At 43.3% G+C, this 24,123-nt stretch overlaps 1 protein-coding gene across 6 annotated transcripts in view; it reads left to right on the top strand.

Moving 5' to 3' along the window:
- The first annotated feature begins 313 nt into the window (after positions 1-313).
- UQCC (ubiquinol-cytochrome c reductase complex chaperone) overlaps positions 314-24,123 on the top strand; it is a 110,959-nt gene continuing 87,149 nt past the window's right edge. For 2 of the 6 annotated variants that reach the window (XM_054541456.1, XM_054541457.2), the window contains exons 1-3: positions 325-504; positions 19,436-19,540; positions 21,356-21,397. In XM_054541456.1, coding sequence (XP_054397431.1) covers positions 481-504; positions 19,436-19,540; positions 21,356-21,397 — 171 coding nt within the window. In that variant the 5' untranslated portion in view covers positions 325-480. 6 annotated transcript variants of the gene reach the window in all.

The following is a 24,123-nucleotide window of genomic DNA, read 5'->3' as shown; positions in this document are numbered from 1 at the left end:
CTCGAACTCCTGACCTCAGGTGATCCGCCCGCCTCGGCCTCCCAAAGTGCTGGGATTACAGGCGTGACCCACTGCGCCCGATCTTCTGTCTCTTTCTAAAGATTGGGATTTCCTAAGGTCCTGTTCTTTTCAACCTCCATTGAAAAGTGTTGGGGTGGAGTTTGGGAAGGAGGGGCTGAGGAGTGAGGCTGGGTTAGGTGGGGAATAAAGAGAGGGATATGAAAAGCCCCGAGGTCTGGGGTCAAGGAGACAGGCGTGGGGGAAGGATTTGAGCCACTGTGACGTGTAGTGGGGGAGACAGCAGGGAGGCGCGTGCCCGGGCACGACAGCCTGGTGCACAGCTGAGAAAGCAAGCGCGCGTGCGCGTAGCGGCCTCTCTGCGCCTGCGCCGCCCTTGCCAGTCTTTCGCCGGCAAAAGGAGGACGTAGAAAAGGGGACACCGGAAGCTCACTCTTCACCCGGAAATGGTTATTGAGGAACATGGCGTTGCTGGTGCGAGTCCTTGTGAGTGAAGGAGTAATTTTCTACGGTAGCTCTCTGGGTCCCGGGTTGGAGTTCGACAAGGCAGGGCGGGAGGAATTGGAAGGAACTGCAGGAGGGGAGCCTGTGTTATAGCTAGGCTGCATGGCCGCTTTTCCGTGGGTAAACTGAGGCAGCTTCCTACCTCTTCCTACCCCCGTTTTGACCTTAGCTCCCCCATCTTTCGAGAAGGGGAAGAGTGACATCTGGCCTTTATTTGATGGGGTTTGCTTTTCCTTCCCTCCCCCATGTACCTGCTTCCCCTCAGGGAGAGGAGCATGTAGGACACTGATTGGAGTTTCAGGAGACCTGGATTCTAGTCCCTGACTGTCACTGATGCATAGTGACTTTGGGCAAGTCACTTTTGGGCCTCATTGACCCTATGTGAAAAACGAGGACATTTATCTCCTGCAGTCCCTTTAGATTCTGAGATTCTCAGGGTCTCTTTCATAGGTAATGTCAGTTCTTAACTGTACAGTTAAGTGGAATATAGATTATTAGATTGAAAGCTGCGTGAGGATTGGAGCCATGTCTGTCTCGGTCATTTTCATTTTGCCTAGCATGGTGTCTGGCACATCAGAGGTGTTAAATGATTACTTGTTGAATAAATGAATGAAGTAAGGAAAGACTACTAGACTCTTTAGCACCCGTGTGTGAAACTACTGCACCTCTTGAGATTTAGTCCTGATCCTTCTAGCATACTCTTTTCTCTAGGAATTAAAGGAGAAAAGAAAGTGACAGCAGAAAAAACGTTAGGATACAGAGCTTAGTTTTTAATCATGGAGGGATGGGAGAGTGTATAGTTTTAGCAAGTCTTCAAAAACTGGGTCAAAGACATTGTTTTTCATAGTAGACATGGTTTATTCCTGCCTCTGGGTAACTTTTGAATTGTTATTTTACATTTGTGTTTTTGAACTTTTTATATATGTCTTACAAGGATGACAGTTTTACTTCTTGTATCCTTGCCAGCCTAGCAGAGTGAGGTACCCTCGACTGCTGTTCAGTAAATATTTATTTGTAGAGTAGCCCCTGTAACTGCCAGAAAGATTCACCTGGTGAAGTGATTGTTTGATTTCAGGCCAGAAATTGATTCAGAAATGAGGACTGCTGGGGAAATGGCAATTAGGATGTTCTGAATTTAGTGGTTTTTTTTTTTTTAATCCTTCCCCTCCCACCCTTTAGTTTTTTTTTTTTTTTTTTTTTGAGGCAGAGTCTTGCTCTGTCGCCGAAGCTGGAGTGCAGTGGTGCCATCCCGGGCTCACTGCAACTTCTGCACCCGGGTTCAAGCGATTCTCCTGTGCCAGCCTCCTGAGTAGCTGGGATGACAGGCATGCACCACACCTAATTTTTGTATTTTTTTTTTTTGAGATGGAGTCTCGCTCTGTCACCCAGGGTGGAGTTCCGTAGTGTGATCTCGGCTCACTGCAACCTCTTCCTCATGGGTTCAAGCAATTCTCCTGCTTCAGCCTCCCAAGTAGCTGGGATTACAGGCGCCTACCACCACACCTGGCTAATTTTTGTATTTTTAGTAGAGATGGGGTTTCACCATGTTGGCCAGACTGGTTTCGAACTCCTGACCTCATGATCCACTTCCCTCGGCCTCCCAAAGTGCTGGGATAACAGGCATGAGCCACCGAGTCTGGCCTGATAACTAACATTTTATAGGGCACTTACTATGTGCTAAGCACTTTAAAATACTTACCTAATCCTTATAACATCCCTTTGGAAAGGAGGGCGTGTTATTTCCTCTATTTTACAGATAAGAAAACTGAACCACAGAGAAGTATTCCTGGCTAGGTGCGGTGGCTCACACCTGTAATCCCAGCACATTGGAGGATGAGGTACATGGATCATTTGAGGCCAGGAGTTCAAGACCAGCCTGGCCAACGTGGCGAAACCCTGTCTCTACTAAAAATACAAAAATTAGCCAGGCCTGGTGGTGGGCGCCTGTAATCCCAGCTACTTGGGAGGCTAAGACACGAGAATTGCTTCAACCCAGGAGGCGGAGGTTGCAGTGAGCTAAGATTGTGCCACTGCACTCCAGCCTGGGTAAAAGAGTGAAACTCTGTCTCAAAAAAAAAAAAAAAAAAAAAAAAATTCCTGAAACATTCTTGTTAGTCTTGCTTTATTTTTTCCTTTTTGTCTTGTCAGCCAATATTTTCCCTTCTCCAGTGATGCATTTGGGAAGGAGGAGGAAACTAAAACACTGCTGTTGTTGAATGACTGCAGCAGAGAGCCTGGACATTTGATCAGTGGAACTGGACATGCTTATGGTTTTTATGAGTTGTCCTGGGCATTGCTGATCATTTTCTGCTTTTCTTTGGAAATAGTAAAAATTGCAGAAAGCCACTCTGTACTTTAGAAAATTAAAAAAAAGTTGTGGTAAAATACATATAACAAAATTTACCTTTTAAACTTTTTTTTTTTTTTTTTTTCCTGAGACGGAGTTTCGCTCTTGTTGTCCAAGGTGGAGTGCAATGGTGTGATCTTGGCTCACTGCAACCTCTGCCTCCCGGGTTCAAGCGATTCTCCTGCCTCAGCCTCCCGAGTAGCTGGGATTACAGGCACGTGCCACTACGTTCAGCTAATTTTTTGTATTTTTAGTAGAAATGGGGTTTCACCATTTTAGCCAGGCTGGTCTCGAACTCTTGACCTCAGGTGATCCGCCCGCCTTGGCCTCCCAAAGTGCTGGGATTACAGGCGTGAGCCACTGTGCCTGACCACCTTTGAAACTTTTTAAGTGTACAGCTCTCTGGTATTGAGTGCATTTATATTGTTGTGCCATCTTTACCACCCTTATCCACAGAATTCTTTTCATTTTATAAAACTGAAACTTTGAACCTATTAATAACTCTCTATAGTCTTTTCTCCACAGCCGCTGGCAGCCACCATTCTACTTTCTGTCTCCGTGAGTTTAACTACTCTGTGTACCTCATATAAGTGGAATCATACAGTATTTGACCTTTTGTGACTGGCTTATTTCATTTAGCGTAATGTCCTCAAGGTTCATCCATGTTGTAGCATGTGTCAGAATTTTCTCTCTTTTTTTTTGGAGATAGGGTCTCACTCTGTCATGCATGCTGAAGTGTAGTGGCTCAATCATAGCTCACTGCAGCCTTGACCTCCTGGGCTCAAGTGATCCTCCCACTTCAGCCTCCTGAGTAGCTGGGACCACAGGCATGTGCCACCACGCCTGGCTAATTTTTTTTTCTTTTTTGTAGAGATGGGGGTCTCCTTTTGTTGCCCAGGCTGGTCTTGAACTCCTGGGCTCAAGCAATCCTGTTGTCTTGGTCTCCCAAAGTGCTGGGACTACAGGCGTGAGCCTCTATGTCCAGCCTGTTTAATTTGTTGAGGAATTGTCCTACTGTTTTCCACAGCAGATATACTGTTTTACATTCTCACCAGCAGTGCACAAGGATTCCAATTTCACCACATCCTTGCCAACACTTGTTATTTTCTGGTTTTTGTTTGTTTGTTTGTTTTTGAGACAAGGTCTTGATCTGTCACGCAGGGTGGAGTGCAGTGGCCCAATGACAGCTTACTGCAGCCTCGACTTCTGGGCTCAAGTGATCCTCTCATCTTAGCCTCCCGAGTAGCTGGGACTACAGGTGTGTGCCAACGCACCCAGCTAATTTTTAAATTTTTAGTAGAGAGGAGTTCTTGCTATGTTGCCCAGGCTGGTCTCAAATTCCTGAGTTCAAGTGATGCTCCTGCCTCAGCCTCTCGAAGTGTTAGGATTACAGGTGTGAACCACCACACGTGGCCTTATTTTTTGTTTTTTGACAATAGCCATTCTAATGAGTATGAAATGGTGTCTCATTGTATTATTGATTTACATTTCTCTAGTGACTAGTGATATTGGGCACCGTTTCATGTCTTTTTTCTTTTTGAGACAGAGTTTCGCTCGTGTTGCCCAGGCTGGAGTGCAATGGCACGATCTCGGCTCACCACAACCTCTGCCTCCTGAGTTCAAGCGATTCTCCCGCCTCAGCCTCCCAAGTAGCTGGGATTACAGGCCTGCGCCACCACACCTGGCTAATTTTGTATTTTTAGTAGAGACGGGGTTTCCCCATGTTGGTCAGGATGGTCTCAAACTCCCGACCTCAGGTAATCCGCCTGCCTCGGCCTCCCAAAATCCTGGGATTACAGGTGTGAGCCACCACGCCCAGCCTTAAATTTTGTATTTTTAGTAGAGATGGGATTTTGCTGTGTTGGCCAGGCTGGTCTTGAACTCCTGACCTCAGATGATCCACCCGCCTTGGCCTCCTGAAGTGCAAGGATTACAGGCATGAGCCACCGCATCTGGCAAGTTTTTCATATATTTGGAATATCAATCCCTCATCAGATATATGATTTGCATGTATTTTTCCTATCCTATGGGTTGCTGTTTCAGTCTGTTGATACTATTCTTTGATACACAAAAGTTTTTAATTTTCATGAAGTCCAACTTATATTTTTTTCTTTTATTGCCTACTCTTTTTTTTTTTTTTGACAGGGTCTTGCACTGTCACCCAGGCTAGAGTGCAGTGGCACAATCTAGACTCACTGCAGCCCCTGCCCCCAGGTTTAAGCGATTCTCCTGCCTCACCCTCCCAAGTAGCTGGGATTACAGGTATGCACCAGCACACCTGGCTAATTTTTATGTTTTTAATAGAGGGGGTTTTCCCATGTTGGCCAGGCTGGTCTCAAACTCCTGGCCTCAAGTGATCTGCCCACCTCAGCCTCCCAGAGTGCTGGGGTTACAAGTGTGAGCCACCATGCCTGGCCTATTGCCTACTTTTTTGATATCATATCCAAGAAATCATTGCAAAATCCAATGTCATGAAGCCATTCCTGTAAGTTTTCTTTTAAAAGTTTTATCGTTTTAGGTCCTACATTTTGGTCTTTTATCCATTTTGAGCTAATTTGTGTACATGTTACAAGCTTTTACTATATTTTATGAGCTGGTTTCTTAGTGGCTGCCCTGGGATTACAACATCTTAATTCATAACAGTCTTGTTTGGATTAATACGAACTTGATTTCAGTAATATGTAAAGACTTTCTTTCTATGTAGCTCTGTTCCTTCCCCCACGTTGTGTTATTGTCATCTAAATTATATCTTTATGCATTGTTTGTCTATCAATGTAGATTTATAATTATTTCTTCTTGTAGTTGTCTTTTAAATTAAAAAGAAAAAGAATTACAAACAAAAGATCCATTTGTACTGTATTTTTTATTTACCTAAACAGTTACCTTTACCAGTCTACTTTATTTCTTCATGTAGATTTGAGTTATTCTGTAGTTTCCTTTTATTTCAACCTGAAGGTCTGCCTTATTCTTGCAGGGCAAGTCTACTACTGACAAATTCTTTCCATTTTGTTTATCTGGGAAATCTTCATTTTTCCTTCACTTTCGAATAATAGTTTTGCTGGATATAGAATTCTTATTTGAAAATCTTTGTCTTTCCATGTTGTGATTATTTTATCCCACTGTCTTCTGGCTGCTACAGTTTCTGAGAAGAAATCAATTGTTAATGTTCTTGAGGATGCTTTGTATATTATGAGTTTCTTCTCTTGCTCATTTAAAGAATCTCTTTGTCTCTTGGCAGCTTGCATATGATGTGTCTGTGGCTCTCTTTGTGTTTATCCTATTTAGAGTTAGTAGAGCTTCTTGGATTCCTAAATTACCATTTTCCATTATGTTTGGGATGTTTTCTGCCGTTATTTCTTCAAATATTTTTCTGTCCTTTTCTTTCCTTCTGAGACTCTAATTATACATATATTGGTGTGTTTGATGGTGTCCCACAGTCTGAGGCTGTTAAATTTGTTCTTTTTTTTTTTCTATTCTTTTTGCTTTTCATTTTGATGCTATTAATTTGTCTTTATTACTTTTTCTTTCCGTTCCTTGGACTGGATGATTTAAATTGACCTATCTTCAAGACCACTGATTCTTTTCTTCTGCCTGTTCAAATCTGCTATTCAGTCCCTCTAATGAGTTTTTCATTTTAGTTGCTGGACTTTTCAATTCTAGAATTTATTTTGTCTTTAAAAAAATAACTTCTCTTTCTGTTGATATTCTCTTTGGTGCCATCTTGGCTCACTGCAACCTCCACCTCCCGGCTTCAAGCGATTCTCCCACCTCAGCCTTCTGCGTAGCTGGGATTACAGGTGCCTGCCACCACGCCTGGCTAATTTTTGTATTTTTAGTAGAGATGGGGTTTCACCATGTTGGCCAGGATGGTCTCAAACTCCTGACCTCAGGTGATCCCCCTGCCTTGGCCTCCCAAAGTGCTGGGATTACAGGTGTAAGCCACTGCACCCAGCCACTTTCCTATAGTTCTTTAGACATATTTTTATTTAGATCTTTGAACATATTTGAAATAGTTAAAAATCTCTTTGTCTGCTGCCTGGGTTTTCTTAGAGACAGTTTCTATTGATTGCATTTTTTTCCCCCTGTGTATGGGCCATACTTTATTGTTTCTTTGCATGTTTTATAACTTTTTTTGTTGTTGTTGAAAACTGGACATTTTAAATAATGTGGCCACTCTGGAAATCAGATTGTTTCCCTTCCCAAGGTTTGTTGTTGTATTTTTGTTTAGTGACTTTTCTGAATTGATTCTGTAGTCTGTATTCTTTGTTGTTTGTGGCGACTGAAGTCTCTGCTTAGGTAGCTTAGTGGTCAGGTAATGATTAAACAAATTTCTTTAAATTTCTGTTAAATTTCTTAAAATTCTGTTCTCACTGCCTGGAAGCAGTGAGTATCCCAGTTTTTGCTGTGGGGTTCTGTGTGCACGTTGGGATGTACCTATAACACTCTGCCAGGCATTCGATAACTCTGTCTTAACTTTCACTTCCTGCTGTGCAGAACCTCAAGGTCAACCACAAGTAAGAGACATTCTTAGGTCTTTCCTGAGCATGTGCACAGCTTTGGGTATGTGCACAGACCTGGGTATGTTCATGGCTTCCTAGATGCCCAGGAATATGTTGGGGCTTTTCAAAGCCCCTGTGGACATCTCATTCCCCAGCTTTTCCTTTAAACCTTTTTGGTTAACCTGTTGTTTTCTCCACCTGTTAATCACTGCCTCAGGAAGCCATGAAGTCAAACAGTTACCTCTATTTGTTTTCAACTGGTGCTCCTGGGGAAAAGGTTTTTTCACACTGGGTGAGTTCTAAGACAGCCTTGAAATTGGGCCTTCTAAGGAACTGTCAGACAGATTGAATAATGCCAGTTCTTTTTTTTTTTTTTTTTCAGAGTCAAGCTTCTTTTTTTTTTTTTATACTTTAAGTTCTAGGGTACATGTGCACAACATGCAGGTTTGTTACATATATATACATGTGCCATGATGGTGTGCTGCACCCATTAACTCATCATTTACATTAGGTATATCTCTTTTTTTTTTGAGATGGAGTCTTGCTCTGTCGCCCAGACTGGAGTGCAGTGGCGCAATCTCAGCTCACTGCAAGCTCCGCCTCCCGGGTTCATGCCATTCTCCTGCCTCAGCCTCCTGAGTAGCTGGGACTACAGGCGCCTGCCACCACGCTCGGCTAATTTTTTTTTTTTTTTTTTTTTGAGATGGAGTCTCACTCTGTCACCCAGGCTGGAGTGCAGTGGTGCGATCTCGGCTCACTGCAAGCTCTGCCTCCCGGGTTCATGCCGTTCTCCTGCCTCAGCCTCTCCCAGTAGCTGGGACTACAGGTGCCCGCCACCACGCCCGGCTAATTTTTTGTATTTTTAGTAGAGACGGGGTTTCACCATGGTCTCAATCTCCTGACCTCGTGATCCGCCCCCCTCGGCCTCCCAAAATGCTGGGATTACAAGCGTGAGCCACTGCGCCTGGCCACACCCGGCTAATTTTTTGTATTTTTAGTAGGGATGGGGTTTCATCATGTTAGCCAGGATGGTCTCGATCTCCTGACCTTGTGATTTGCCCGCCTCGGCCTCCCAAAGTGCTTGGATTACAGGCATGAGCCACCATGCCCGGCCTAGGTATATCTCTTAATGCTATCCCTCTCCCCTCCCCGCACCCCACGACAGGCCCTGGTGTGTGATGTTCCCCTTCCTGTGTCCAAGTGTTCTCATCGTTCAATTCCCACCTCTGAGTGAGAACATGCAGTGTTTGGTTTTCTGTCCTTGTGATAGTTTTCTGAGAATGATGGTTTCCAGCTTCATCCATGTCCCTACAAAGGACATGAACTCATCCTTTTTTATGGCTGCATAGTATTCCATGGTGTATGTGTTGTCATATTTTCTTAATCCAGTCTATCATTGTTGGGCATTTAGGTTGGTTCCAAGTCTTTGCTATTGTGAATAGTGCCTCAGTAAACATATGTGTGCGTGTGTCTTTATAGCAGCATGATTTATAATCCTTTGGATATATACCCAGTAATGGGATGTCTGGGAATAATGCCAGTTCTTTGTAAGGCTTTGATGAACATCATCCCCATTCTGGAGTCAACTTGTCTCCTGAGGAGACTAGTTCCTTTAGTGGTTGTTTCTATTTAGAAACCACATCTGGGTGCTACATGTGCTCATTGCTACTGGAGTGTCATTGTCTGCAGGCCCTACCAGGATGTGGGTAGGAAATATATATGTGTCTATATATAAACATAAACATGCATATGTCTTTTTCTTTATATATTAAGAGCCCACACCAGTTATTCTAAATCTATTCTAATACCACAGGGTTTGTTCTACTCTTTTGCCTTGCCATATTTGTTAACTCCTTTCTCTGATAGAAACCTGACCCCTCACCCTTAATGTATTTATTGATTTATTCAAATCTTTCCTGTATGTAATCAATCTTTTGAAAGCTCAGATTGAAAACTCCCAACAAAGTAGGAGGAGGCAGTGTATAGGTAATTTTTTTTTTTTTTTTTGAGACGAAGTCTCGCTCTTGTCCCACAGGCTGGAGTGCAATGGTGCGATCTCAGGTCACTGCAACCTCCGCCTCCCAGGTTCAAGCAATTCTGCTGCCTCAGCCTCCCAAGTAGCTGGGACTGCAGGTGCATGCCCCCATGCCCACCTAATTTTTTTGTATTTTAGTAGAGACGGGGTTTCACTGTGTTGCCCAGGCTGATTGCAAACTCCTGAGCTCAGGCAGTCTGCCTGCTTCGGCGTCCCAAAGTACTGGAGTAATTTTTTGTTGTTGTTTGAGATGGAGTCTCACTCTGTCACCCAGGCTGGAGTACAGTGGCATGATCTCTGCCTACTGCAACCTCCACCTCCCGGGTTCAAGCGATCCTTGTGCCTCAGCCTCCCGAGTAGCTGGGATTACTGGCACGTGCCACTATGCCCGGCTGATCTATATATATTATATATATGTATATTTTTGTTTGTTTGTTTTTTGAGACGGAGTCTCGCTCTGTTGCCCAGGCTGGAGTGCAGTGGCACGATCTCGGCTCACTGCAAGCTCTGCCTCCCAGGTTCACGCCATTCTCCTGCCTCAGTCTCCCGAGTAGCTGGGACTACAGGCGCCCACCACCATGCCCGGCTAATTTTTTGTATTTTTAGTAGAGACAGGGTTTCACCATGTTAGCCAGGATGGTCTCAATCTCCTGACCTCGTGATCCGCCCTCCTCGGTCTCCCAAAGTGCTGGGATTACAGGCGTAAGCCACCGCGCCCGGCCTATATTATGTATTTTTTAGTACAGACAGGTTTCACTATGTTGGCCAAGCTGGTCTCGAACTCCTGACCTCAAGTGATCCACCCACCTCAGCCTCACAAAGTGCTGGGATTACAGGCATGAGTCACAAAGTGCTGGGACTACAGGCGTGAGCCACTATGCCCAGCCTGTATTCAGTAATTTTTGAAGGAATGGTTAAACATTATCTTCTTCCCTCTGTGGAAATATCCTTTTGTATTATAGCATGCCACATTGTAACTGGAAGGAAAGTTTTGTTACCGTAGTATCTGTTCTTTCGACTCTGGAATTGAGTTAGTATCCATGGCATTTGGAATATAGGCACCAGCGGTGACTTATAAAGTGGATTTCGGCTGGGCATGGTGGCTCATGCCTGTAATCCCACCACTTTGGGAGGCTGAGGCAGGCGGATCACCTGAGGTCAGGAGTTCGAGACCAGCCTGACCAACATGGAGAAACCCTGTCTCTACTAAAAATACAAAATTAGCTGGGCGTGGTGGCGCATACCTGTAATCCCAGCTACTCGGGAGGCTGAGGCAGGAGAATCACTTGAACCCAGGAGGCAGAGGTTGTGGTGAGTTGAGATTGCGTCATTGCACTCCAGTCTGGGCAACAAGAGTGAAACTCTGTCTCAAAAAAAAAAAAAAAAAAAGTGGATTTCATGTTTATAATTGATTTTCATTATTCACAGATTCTGTATTTGTGAACTCACCTAGTTGCTAAAATTTATTTGAAACCCCAAAATCAATACTTGCAGCACTTTTGTAGTCATTTGTGGACATTTGCAGAGGGGTAAGAAATTTGAGCTGCCAGTGTGTGTGTTCCTGGCTGAAGTGCGTCAACATTCCGCCTTCTTGTTTCAGTTTTCATACTGTAACAGGTATTCTTTTCATGGCCTGTTTAGTGCCATATTTTTCATATTTTTGTGCTTTTGTTGGTGAATCCCATCTTTAAAACGTCCCCCAAGTGTAGTATGGAAATGCTATCTAGCATTGCTGAGCGCAAGAAGGCCACAATGTGCCTTATGGGAAAATATGTTTATTAGGTAAATTTTGCTAAGTGAATTGTAGTGCTGCTGGCTGTGAGTACTGTGTTAATGAATCAACAATGTATAATAGAGTGTTTCAACAGAAACCCGTAAAACAAAGTTATGTATTGATTGGTTGATGAATGTTGTGACCAGAGGCTTGCAGGAACCTAAGTCTGGCATTTCCTCTAGCAGCAATGGTTTAGTATTTGCTAACTCAGTGTTTGTGGTGATTTTATGGTTTATGGTGAATAACTGTGTCCGGAATTGGATTCTTGGTCTCACTGACTTCAAGAATGAAGCCACGGACCCTCGCGGTGAGTGTTACAGCTCTTAAGGTGGCACGTCTGGAGTTTGTTCCTTCTGATGTTTGGATGTGTTCGGAGTTTCTTCCTTCTGGTGGGTTCGTAGTCTCGCTGGCTCAGGAGTGAAGCTGCAGACCTTCGTGGTGAGTGTTACAGCTCTTAAGGCAGCGCGTCTGGAGTTGTTCGTTCCTCCTGGTGGGCTCATGGTCTCGTTGGGTTCAGGAGTGAAGCTGCAGATCTTCACGGTGAGTGTTACAGCTCATAGAAGCAGTGTGGACCGAAAGAGTGAGCAGTAGCAAGATTTATTGCAAAGAGAAAAAACAAAGCTTTCACAGTGCGGAAGAGGACCCCAGCGGGTTGCCAACGTTGGCTCGGGCAGCCTGCTTTTATTCTCTTATCTGGCCCCACCCACATCCTGCTGATTGGTAGAGCCGAGTGGCCTGTTTTGACAGGGCGCTGATTGGTGCGTTTACAATCCCTGAGCTAGATATAAAGACTCTCCACGTCCTCACCAGACTCAGGACCCCAGCTGGCTTCACCTAGTGGATCCAGCACTGGGGCTGTAGGTGGAGCTGCTTGCCAGTCCCGCGCCGTTCGCTTGCACTCCTCAGCCCTTGGGTGGCCGATGGGACTGGGCACCGTGGAGCAGGGGGCGGCGCTCGTCGGGGAGGGTGGGGCTGCACAGGAACCCACGGAGGCCGGGGAAGGCTCAGGCATGGCGGGCTGTAGTCCCAAGGCCTGCCCCGCCAGAAGGCAGCTAAGGCCCGGCGAGAAATCGAGTGCAGCGCCGGTGGGCTGGCACTGCTGGGGGACCCAGTACACCGTCCGCAGCCGCTGGCCCAGGTGCTAAGTCCCTCATTGCCCGGGGCCAGCAGGGCAGGCCGGCTGCTCCGAGTGCGGGGCCTGCCAAGCTCACGCCAACCGGGAACTCCAGCTGGCCCGCAAGCCCCGCACGCAACCCCGGTTCCTGCTCGCACCTGTCCCTCCACACCTCCCTGCAAGCTGAGGGAGTGGGCTCTGGCCTTGGCCAGCCCAGAAAGGGGCTCCCACAGTGCAGCGGTGGGCTGAAGGCCTCCTCAAGTGCCGCCAAAACGGTAGCCCAGGCAGAGGAGGCGCCGAGAGCGAGCGAGGGCTGTGAGGACGGCCAGCAAGCTGTCACCTCTCATAACTAGAATCCGCTACACCTGTAAATCGTTTTCTAGCTCATGAATGAGCCAAGGAAAATACTATGTATCTTAAAAAACCACATGCAGAAACAGGCCTGTCAGTGGACTGATTAAAGGGTAGTCAGTACAAGAGGTGGTATGTCAGAATGTTTTGAAATACTGATGTAAAAATCACTGCAATTAACAATGTGCATGGGAAACAAAAACATGAAGCCTATCTTAAAAATTTTGGTTTTAGCCAGGCATGGTGGCCCACGCCTGTAATACTAGCATTTTGGGAGGCCAAGGCGGGCGGATCACAAGGTCAGGAGATCAAGACCATCCTGGCGAACATGGTGAAACCCCGTCTCCACTAAAAATACAAAAAATTAGCCAGTCGAGGTGGCGGGTGCCTGTAGTCCCAGCTACTCGGGAGGCTGAGGCAGGAGAATGGCGTGAACCCGGGAGGCGGAGCTTGCAGTGAGCCGAGATCGCGCCACTGCACTCCAGCTTGGGCGACAGAGCGAGACACTGTCTCAAAAAAAAAAAAAAATTTTGGTTTTGAAGTGTTGGAAAGGCAAAATGGCAATAAAACTAGTTCCCACTTATTAACAGTGCATTTATCTTAAGTTAAAGGAATAATTTTTGCCATTGGGAATGGCTACAAATGTCTTTTGAACTTGGGAGAAGTTGAGATGTGCTAATTGTTATAGGCCTAATATATTAGTACCTTAAGAGAGAGATAAGTACTTCCACAGATTTATATTTATAGATGAAAAGGTGGAAGAGGTGGAAAGGAAAAAGGACGAGTAGAGGTCGACACGGTGGCTCATGCCTGTAATCCCAGCACTTTGGGAAGTTGAGGCAGGTGGATCACCTGAGATCACGAGTTTGAGACCAGCCTGGCCAACATGGTGAAACCCTGCCTCTACTGAAAATACAAAAATTAGCTGGGCATGGTAGTGCGCCCCTGTAGTCCCAGCTACTCGGCAGGCTGAGGCAGGAGAATTGCTTGAATCCGGGAGGCGAAGGTTGCGGTGAGCCGAGATTGTGCCACTGCACTCCAGCCTGGGTGACAGAGTAAGACTCCATCTCAAAAAAAAAAAAAAAAAAAAAAAAAGGACTGAGTAGAGCCGGTAGAACCAGAAGCTTGCATCTAGACAGATTTCTTTTCTTTTCTTTTTTTTTTTTTTGAGTGGAGTCTTGCTCTGTCACGCAGGCTGGAGTGCAGTGGCCTGATTTTGGCTCACTGTAACCTCTGTCTCCCAAGTGCAAGCGATTCTCCCTGCCTCAGCCTCCCGAGTAGCTGGGATTACAGGCACCTGCCACCACGCCCGGCTAATTTTTGTATGTTTAGTAGAGATGGGGTTTCGCCATGTTGGCCAGGTCGGTCTTGAACTCCTGACCTCAGGTGATCTGCCAGCCTATGGTCTCCCAAAGTGCTGGGATTACAGATGTGAGCCACTGCGCCTGGCCTAGAGAAATTTCTTGAAGCAATTGAGCTTATATTTGGGTTGGAGTGAAGAGGAGAGTCCCAGAAGAAATTACTACAAGGGAATTAGCATGTGTGGAGTGGAGCAGTGATTCCCAAACCAGAGAATCTGAGTCAGGTTTTGAAACTGTTGAGTGGAAAACACAGTAAGTATTATGAGTTTAGAGGGATCCAGTTGGTAAAGACCAGTAAGGATCAGGTGTTTAAGTTTCAATAAAGAGGTCCTTGGAAACCACTGCAAGCTTTTGAGAAAGGGAATAAATGCCAGATTCCAAACAATATTTTAAGAAAACAGTTTTTGATTCTCTGGCAGTTTGCTGGGGAAAGCAGGGCTTGCATAATTCGGGAACAGTTGTTCACAACAGTGATGCCTTTGGTTGTGTTTTTCTGTTATCAAAGTGCTTTTAGAAATGTTCCTGGGAACACTCCTGTGAGATAGCTTTTATTATTCCCATTTTTCATAAGGGAAAATGGAGGCCCAGATTGTTGAGTAACCAGTTCACAGCTATTTGATGGCAGACTTGGGATTACCCTTTCTGTTACACTTCAGTGGTTTCAATTAAGGATTTGGACAAGAATTGTTGTAGGATTGGAGAAGGAAAGAACAGCTGATTGTTCCTTTCTTCTAATAAGAACTGATTTAAAAGTATTGGCCTAAGACCAACCAGAGCCAAAATTACAGAGAAAAATTTGGTTGACATTGGAAATTACATGATGAAATTCTTCAGAAAATCTTCCAAAAGTTTGCATTGTTTCAACTTGTAATTTCCTCTTGCTCCCTCTGCCCCCCTGCCTTTGGCCCTGAATCTGAAGCAGTTTCCTCTTATCCCATACTTAACATTTTTAGTACAGGAACATCTGACATTGAATGTTTCTGGTAAATCTGTCAGTGTTTGTAAAACAAAACACCAGTAACTGTCTCTCACTTGGAAAACCATTTCAACTGATCCAACCACAGCTCAAATAAAATATTTTTAGCTCCACTTTTCATTTGAAATATAAGGTGCTATAAGTGGCAATTATACAATTTTAGAACTGTGAGACACTTTAGAAAGCATCTGTAGGTTTAAAAATTTAATGCCTTTCTCCACCCCACCTCAACCTGTTTCTACTCGAGGAAATGGAGATTCAGATTCAACTTAATATTGTGCTGAACATACTGCAAGGTACATTTGTTAATTTTAAAGAAAATCCTGAGAAGTAGGGATTTTGTCTTTATTTTTGATAAAAAGAGACAACCGAGGCTCACAGAGGTGATTATCTAATATGTAGCTTCTGAACAGTACTTTCTGCCTTTAGTTATGTGGCACTTTCCACAATATGCTGTTTTAATTGGTTCCAGACTAGGTCATATAGTGTTAGAGCCAGAAGGTACCTTGCAGATACTCTACCCTTTTGTCCCATAAATGAGCAAGAATTCTAGAGTTGGGTTGCCTGGGTTCATTTCTTAATCCTGCTGTTAGAACTATGTGACATTGGGAGGTTGCTTATCCTTTCCATGCCTCAGTTTCCTTTTTTGTATAAATGGGATAATGATATACCTACATGAGTGGTGATCGTGAAGTTTAAATGAGTTCATATATGTAAAGTACCAGAAAAGTGCCTGCCATCAAATGCTCATTAAGTATTCCCCGTAATTGCTATGAGGAAACTGAATGTCACAGAGGTTAAATTACTTGTAAAGATAATGTTAGAGTAGCTGAATTTAAACTAGAATCTTTGACTCCTAGTACAGTTGTCCCCAAGTATCCCTGGTCCTTTGGTTCCAGGACCTCCCTCGGATAGCAAAATCCATGGATGCTCAAGTCCTTGATACGAAGTGGCATAGTATTTGCATATAACCTATGTATATCCCCCCATGTACTTTAAATAATCTCTAGATTACTTACATTTAATACAATATAGGTGCTATGTAAATAGTTGTTATACTGTATTATTTAGGGAGTAATGACGAGAAAAAAAGTCTACATGTTTAGTACGGCATGTTTTTTTCCTGATTTTTTTTTTTCTTTTTTTTTTTTTTTGAGACAGTCTCGCTCTGTCACCCAGGCTGGAGTGCAGTGGCACAATCTTGGCTCACTGCAAGCTCTGCCTCCTGGGTTCATGCCATTCTCCTGCCTCAGCCTCCTGAGTAGCTGGGATTACAGGCGCCTGCCACCACGCCCGGCTAATTTTTTTGTACTTTTAGTAGAGAAGGGATTTCACCGTGTTAACCAGGATGGTCTCGATCTCCTGACCTCGTGATCCGCCGGCCTCGGCCTCCCAAAGTGCTGGGATTACAGGCGTGAGCCACCACGCCCGGCCTGATTTTTTTTTTTTTTTTTTGAGACAGAATCTCCCTCTCTATCGCCCAGGCTGGAGTGCAGTGGCACAATCTCTGCTCACTTGCAACCTTCGCCTCCTGGGTTCAAGTGATTCTCGTGCCTCAGCCTCCAGAGTAGCTGGGACTACAGGTACACACCACCATGCCCGGCATTTTTTTTTTCCTGAATGTTTTAATCTGTGGGTGGCTGAATCCATGGATGCAGAACCCATGGCTATGGAGGGCTGACTGTGTTGTACATTATGCTTGGCAAAGGATTTTCAAGCAATTTAGGTATCTGGTCCTCATTATGGCCCTGTAAGGTCTACAGGTCAAGTGAAGAAAACCCTCAGATCCCTTGAGTTGGTTCCTAAAATTAAGATTTCCAGTGCTGTGTACATGGCTATCATTTATACAGTGGAATGTATTTCAGGTTCATATAATAAAGCAGACTTCTCATTTAGCAAGAGAGAACTCTCCCTTTCTCCAGCCTAGCCTCTCACTTTGGCCAAGAGACCTTTCTGAAGTGAGCTTCATGTTAGAGGGAAAACGTGAATTTCAGTTTTAGCTTGAACAGCCATTTAATCTCTCTCGTCTTGGAAATCAAGTTGCCCACGTGTGTTTTCCCGCTGTAAAACTTCTACCCTAGTTTCCTCCTCCTTTTGGGGATGATGATGATCTCAGCATTGCTTACTATAAAGGGATTCTATGAAGATCAGGTAAGTAAGTCAGTGTTTATGAAAACACATTGTAAGCCAGGCATAGCTATGCAAGCCTTTAGTCCCAGCTACTTGGGAATCTGAAGTGGGAAGATCACTTGAGCCCAGGCATCAGGCATTTGAGGCTGTAGTGTGCAATATTAGCACCATGACTAGGCACTGGACTCCAGCCTGGGGAATGTAGTGAGACCCTGTCTCTAAAAAAAAAAGAAAAAAAGAGGCCTGGCACAGTGGCTCACATCTGTAATCCCAGCACTTTGGGAGGCCGAGGTAGGTAGATCACTTAAGGTCAGCAGTTTGAGACCAGCCTGGTCAACATGGTGAAACCCTGTCTCTACTAAAAATACAGAAATTAGCCTGATGTGGTGGCTCATGCCTGTAGTCATAGCCACTTGGAAGCCTGAGGCATAAGAATCGCTTGAACCCAGGAGGTGGAGATTGCAATGAGCCGGGATCATGCCCCTGCATTCCAGCCTGGGTGACAGAGCAAGACTTGGCCTCAAAAAAAAAAAAAAAAAAAAGACATTGCAAACTGTAGCTTGAATTATAATCTAATCATAAAATGCCGGAAGTCTGCTTATTTTGTTTCTCTTCCCAGAGAGAGCCCATGCCCACTGCTTGAGTCACCTATTACCAGAATTATTTTAGTCTGTGGAACCAGTAGTAGGCAGTGGTATATCTTATCCTTGGAGAAATGAGCATGTGGAGGCTTGGTCTTGGTCCCGTTTTGGAAGTTCTTCATTCATGTGATACCCCATTCTGGCAGGATTTCTAAACTTAGGTACTAAAGGCCAGATCTGGAATGGTCCTGAGTGTAGTCGCTTCTGTCCCTGTGGAATTAGAGTGTGCCACCCTCCTGGCCTGTGGCTGCAACCCAGATATGATATTGTGAGAGAAGAAATATATATTTGGTCTTTATCCCTGGTTCCTGGCACAGAGCTCTTGAAACCATTGCAAAGTGATTGGGGTGAGAGGAGTGTTTCTTTTTATTTATAATAAGCCCCTTTCAACCATACATGAGTTTATGGGTTTTTTTTTTTTTTTGTATAGCCAGGGGTCTCGCCTTGTTGCCCAGGCTGGTTTCGACCTCCTGGCTTCAAGTAATCTTGCTTCAGCCTCTCAAAAGTGCTGAGATAATAGGAGTGAAGGCGTGAGCCTCTATGCCCGGCAGTGAGTTTATGTTAATCAGGTGACTTTTGGAGGGTAGAGGCTGGTTGCTAGAGGAACAAATATGTGTGTAGAAGGTTGGAACTTGTAGCTTCTCCCACTCCTGCCTGACTTTTAGAAGGGGAGAGGGGCTGGAGATTGAGCTGATCACCAATGGTCAGTGATAATCAATCATGTCTACGTAATGAAGCCTCCATAGAAATCCTTGGGTTTGGAGAGCTTCTAGGTTAGTAAACATATCAAAGTGTAGGGAGGGTGGCACACCTGGAGAGCAAGCTCCCACCCTGTACCTTGTCTTTTGCGTCGCTTCCATTTGGCTGTTCCCGAGGTGTATCCCTTATAATAAACTGATAAACGTAAGTGAAGTGCCTCCCTGAGTTGAGCCATGCTAGCAAATTATTGAATCTGAGGAGGCAGCTGTGGGAACCCCCAATGTATGGACAAATTGGACAAAAGTGTGAGTAACCTGGGGACCCACTACTTGTGATGGGAGTCTGAAGTGGGGGACAGTCCTGTTGGATGGTGCTGTGAGGTCTCTGCTAACTCCAGGCAGTTAGTGTAAGAATTAATTTAAATTGTAGGACACCCAGTTGGTGTCTGCAGAGAACTAGAGAATTGCTTGGTGCGGAGACCCCTTGCCCCTGCACATTTGGTGTCAGAAGTGGAGTGTTGAATATAGAAAAAAGAGTTTTTCATCTTTACCGGAAGTTCTCTGAACCCTGTCATTTAGAATTTTTGTGGAGGCTTATTGTTGGCATGATTGATTAAATCATTGGGTACCGGTGATTGGCTCAGTCTCTAATCCCTCTCCTCTCCTGGAGGTGGGGATGCCTTGAGGAGTTGGGGCTGAGTTCCAACCCTCTCCTCCTGTGGTAGGTTCCTCTGGCAACCAGCCTCCATCCTGCATGAATCACCTCATTAGCATAAACTCAGGTACGGTTGAAAGGGGCTTATTATGAGTTACAGACACCCCCATCGCTCAGAAATTCCAAGGGTTTTAGGAGCTCTGTGCCAGAAACTAGAGATTAAGACCAAATATATATTTCTAATTATATTACAGTGTCACAGGTACACTCTTTGCCTTCCATGTAGGGGGTATGATTTAGATTCCTGACAGATTATTTTTTTCTTTCTTTAGAGGAACCAGACTAGCATTTCTCAGTGGGTTCCAGTATGCAGCCGATTGATACCTGTGTCTCCTACCCAAGGACAGGGGGACAGGGCTCTGTCTGGCACTTCCCAGGTAAGATTTGTTGTTCTTTTGCTTAGTATGAAAACCTTAGTGTTTATGTGCAAATGTCATGTATTTATAGATTAGCCAACCAAATTGTGTGATGGAAAAACCTCATGAGACCACTCTGGGTCTCTGTGGTGCCAACTTAGGACTGATTCCTAAAGTATGGTGTCTAGGGCGTTGCTTCTAAATACCCTAGCAGTGGAACTTAGCCTAGGATACCATGCTACAGTCTGATGATTTTTACTGTTAGGGAATTTTTCCAGATATTCATCTCCGAGTTAACCTTTTTCAATTTTCTTTTTGTAGCCATCTTGTGCTACTTTTATTTGGGCGTGATTATTATTTCTTTTTCCTTTATATGAATATAAAATCCAAGAAACAATTATTTGAGGTATTCATTTACCATTGACCACCTAATCATTATAATGTAGTTTACCTTGGACCTTGTGTGAGGGGTTTTCTCCCCTCCTGATTTTTGTTAATAATACAAATAATTTAGTAATAAGGGAAATAAAAATCACCTACGACTTCAAATCTGAAAACGTCAGTATTTTCATCTCTGCTGGTTCTTTTTCAGCCTCTGTGTGTGTGTGTGTGTGTCTGTGTGTCTGTGTGTGTGTGTGTGTGTATGTATATGTAATTTTATTCCTGAAATTCCCTAACAAATGTCCACAGAAGTTTATATTCTGGTACCTTTTCATTTATTAGAGTAGACATTATTCATATTGTTTTGATAGACTTTGTAATTAAAAATTTAATGACCATATAATATTTTATTTACTTAGCCTTTGATATGAAAATCATTTCCTTTTTTTTTGCCATTATAAGCTTTAATTTTCTTACCATTGTCTTAGCACATATTTTTTTCTTACTTTTAATTACTTATTAAATTCCTAGGAAGGCATACCTTGGGTCAGAGTATGAACAGTTTGCCTCTTCAAAAGGTTGTTTTAATTTATGCTGCCACCAGCAACGTATATATAAGTAGTTTTTCATCATTACCTCTCTCAAGTTGAGTTTTTTTTAACTTAAATAAATTGGGTAGGAAATGTTACCTTGTTTTACCTTGTATTTCTTTGTTTAGCTCTCAGGGTTGTGTATTTTTTCTGTGTTGATCAGTTGTTTTTCAGTTTGAAAATTGTATGCTTATGGCATTTCTCCATTCATCTATTGGGAACTCATTTTTCTTACCAATTTATGATTCTTATCTGTAGTCATTAACTTTCTTTTTCATATTTGATGCAATTAAAGTATGTTTGCTATATGCAATTATATATATTATATAATTTATGTAACATATATAATCTACTTAAAAATTCCCTCCAATTAAAGTGTAGGCCCTGCCCTTCTGAGGACATCTTGTTTTTTTCTTGTATTTCCTGGTCTTTTCACTGTGCCTGGCACAGAGTAGTCACTAAGTGTATATTGAATGAATGGAGAATATGCCTATGCAGAAGAGGCATCTACTTTGGGTGGTTATGCAGGTATTTCTTTTTAGAGCTGGAGCTGTGTTCTGTTACTTTTTGTACAAATTTTTAATAGCATTTGTTATTTGTATGTGTGTAGATGGTAGGGGAAAATAACTCATTATATGAATCTCTGACTTGTGCCCTACTCTTTGGGTCAGTAAGCGCTTCTTGAGCACCTAATAAGTACCAGGTGCTGTATTAGGCTCTGGGACAACATTATAGCAAAGCATTTATGTAAATAACTCAGGGTGGTTTATCTCATGCTGACCAGATGTAATTTTAGTCATTGTAAATCAACTGGACCTTTTGTCGTATCGACTGTAACTTACTGGAGTATCTTCCTATCTTTGAGGTCCCCTGGTTGGAAACTTCTGCTTCAGAATGGCATCCTCAGGTTCGTGTCTCACAGGGAGGAAGATTTGGCTCAGAATGAGAAAGAGTTTTGTTAATTAGAATTGTGCATAATGGGATGTGTGGGCTGTGTTTTCACATAGTAAATTTACTCTTACTGGAAATATTCAGGCAGTGGTAGGATGAATGTATGTCAAGGGCCTGACATAAAGGAATCCTTCCTTCGACGAGTGGTAGTATCAGGTATCTGTAAGATAATGTCCAGTGCTATAATCCTGTTATTGTTTTCAAAGAGCTAGAGATATACTTTCAGCTTTGTCTTAATTAGCCTCTTGAAATTCTGTCTACTTAAAAATATTTTTTAAATTTTGAAATAATTTTAGACTTATGTAAGAGTTGTAAAAGTAGTAGCATTCCCAAATAGCCTTCATCTGGCTTCCCCTAATGTTAACCTCTTACATAACCATGGTGCAATTACTGAAACCAGGAAATTAACATGGAAATAATACTATTAATTAGTCTATTTGTTCCAATTTTGTCAAGTTTTTTTTTTTTTTTTCATGAATGCCTTTTTTTGGTCTGTGATAACAAATCCAGTTGTCATATATTCTTAGTCGTCTCCAATCTGTTACATTTTCTTTTTTTTTTTAAAGACAGAGTCCCACTCTGTCGTCCAGGCTGGATGACACTATCTTGGCAGTGGCACTATCTTGCTCACTGCAATCTCCACCTCCTGGGTTCAAGCAATCCTCCCACCTCAGCCTCCCAAGTAGCTAGGATTACAAGTGTGTGCCACGACACCTGGCTGATTTTTGTATTTTTAGTAGAGACGGGGTTTCACCATTTGGTGAACAGGCTGGTCTCAAACTCCTGACCTCAAGTGATCCACCCCTCTGGGCCTCCCCAAGTGCTGGGAATATAGGCGTGAGCCACTGTGTCTTGTCACAGTCACATTTGCTTATTCTTTTTCTTCTCAAGATTTAGATACTTTTGAAGAGTACTAGTCAGTTATTTGTAGAATGTTTCTCAGTTTGAGTTTGTGTAATATTTTCTTTTCTTTTTTCTTTTATTTGATTTTTTATTCATTTTTTTGAGACAGAGTCTTGCTCTGTCACCCATGCTAGAGTGCAGTGGTGCAATCTTGGCTCACTGTAACCTCTGCCTCCTGTTCAAGTGATTGTCTTGCCTCAGCCTCCCGAGTAACTGGGATTACAGGTGCCTGCCACCACACCCAGCTACTTTTTGTATTTTTAGTAGAGAAGGAGTTTTGCCACGTTGGCCAGGCTGGTCTCGAACTCCTGATCCGAGGTGATCCGCCCACTTCGGCCTCTCAAAGTGCTGGGATTATAGGTGTGAGCTACCACCTATAATATAGAAAGCCCGGCCTTTCTAATATTTTCTTATAATGAGATTGAGGTTATGCATTTTTGGCAAAAATGATGTTATTCCCTTCTCAGTACATCATATCAGGGGATACATAATGCTAGTAGGTCTTATAACTTTGGCCACTTAGTTAAATTGGTGTTTGTCAGGTTTCTGAACTCTAAAGTTAGTATTTTCCCTTTGTAATTATTAAGTATCTTGTCAGGAGACACTTGGAAACTGTGCAGATACCCATTTCACATTATACTTTTGCTTACTAATTTTAGCAGTCATTGGTGGTTTTTTAATGATATGTTAACATTAAATTTATTGTCATAACCATTGTAAGTGTACAGTTCAGTAATGTTAATTTAAGTATATTCACATTGTTTTGCAACAGATCTCTATAAACTTTTTCATCTTGCAAAACTCTATGCTAAACACTAATTCTCTCCCCACCCTGCTTTTCTACTTTCTGTTTCTATGATTTTTTTTTTTTTTGAGACCGAGTTTCACTCTGTCGCCCAGGCTGGAGTGCAGTGGTGCAATCTCAGCTCACTGCAGCCTCCGCCTCCCAGGTTCAAGCATTTCTGCCTCAGCCTCCTGAGTAGCTGGGATTACAGGTGCTCACCACCACGCCTGGCTAATTTTTGTATTTTTAGTAGAGACGGGGTTTCACCGTATTGGCCAGGCTGGTCTCAAACTCCTGACCTCGAGTGATCTGCCCGCCTCAGCCTCCCAAAGCACTGGGATTACAGGCATGAGCCATCACCCCCGGCCTTGTTTCTATGATTTTGACTACTTTAGGATACGTCATGTGAGTGGACTCATACAGTTTTTGTTCTTTTATAACTGGCGTATGCTTATTTCACTTAGCATAATGTCCTCAAGGTTCATCTATGTTGTAGCACATGACAGGATTTCCTTCTTTTTTTAAGGCTGCGTACTCTTCTATTGTATATTTTCTTTATCCATTTGGATCAACGGACATTTGGGTTCCTTCTGTTGGCTATTGTGAATAATGCTGCAGTGAATGTGAGTGTACAAATATCTTAGAGATCCTGCTTTGAATTCTTTTGGATATATATACCCAGAATTAGGATGATGGATTATATGATAATTGCATTGATGGTTCTTCACTGCAGTGATCATTATTGTGGTGTTTGTCTAATGATTTGTTATTTCCATCATCCCTACATTTATTAACTGGAACTCTATTATAAGAAAGAGCTGTCACTTCTTCCCCATTTATTTGTTTATTCAATTATTTATTTATACCAGTATGAGCTCATGAATATTTATTTTCTTCTGAGTTATAATTCATTTTCTTTTCTTTTCTTTTTTTTCTTTTTTTTTTGAGACAGAGTCTCGCTCTGTCACTTAGGCTGGAGTGCAGTGGTGAGATCT

This window comes from Pongo abelii, chromosome 21 (assembly GCF_028885655.2).
Source record: "Pongo abelii isolate AG06213 chromosome 21, NHGRI_mPonAbe1-v2.0_pri, whole genome shotgun sequence".
NCBI lineage: Eukaryota > Metazoa > Chordata > Mammalia > Primates > Hominidae > Pongo > Pongo abelii.
This window is presented reverse-complemented; position numbering and strand designations above follow the sequence as displayed.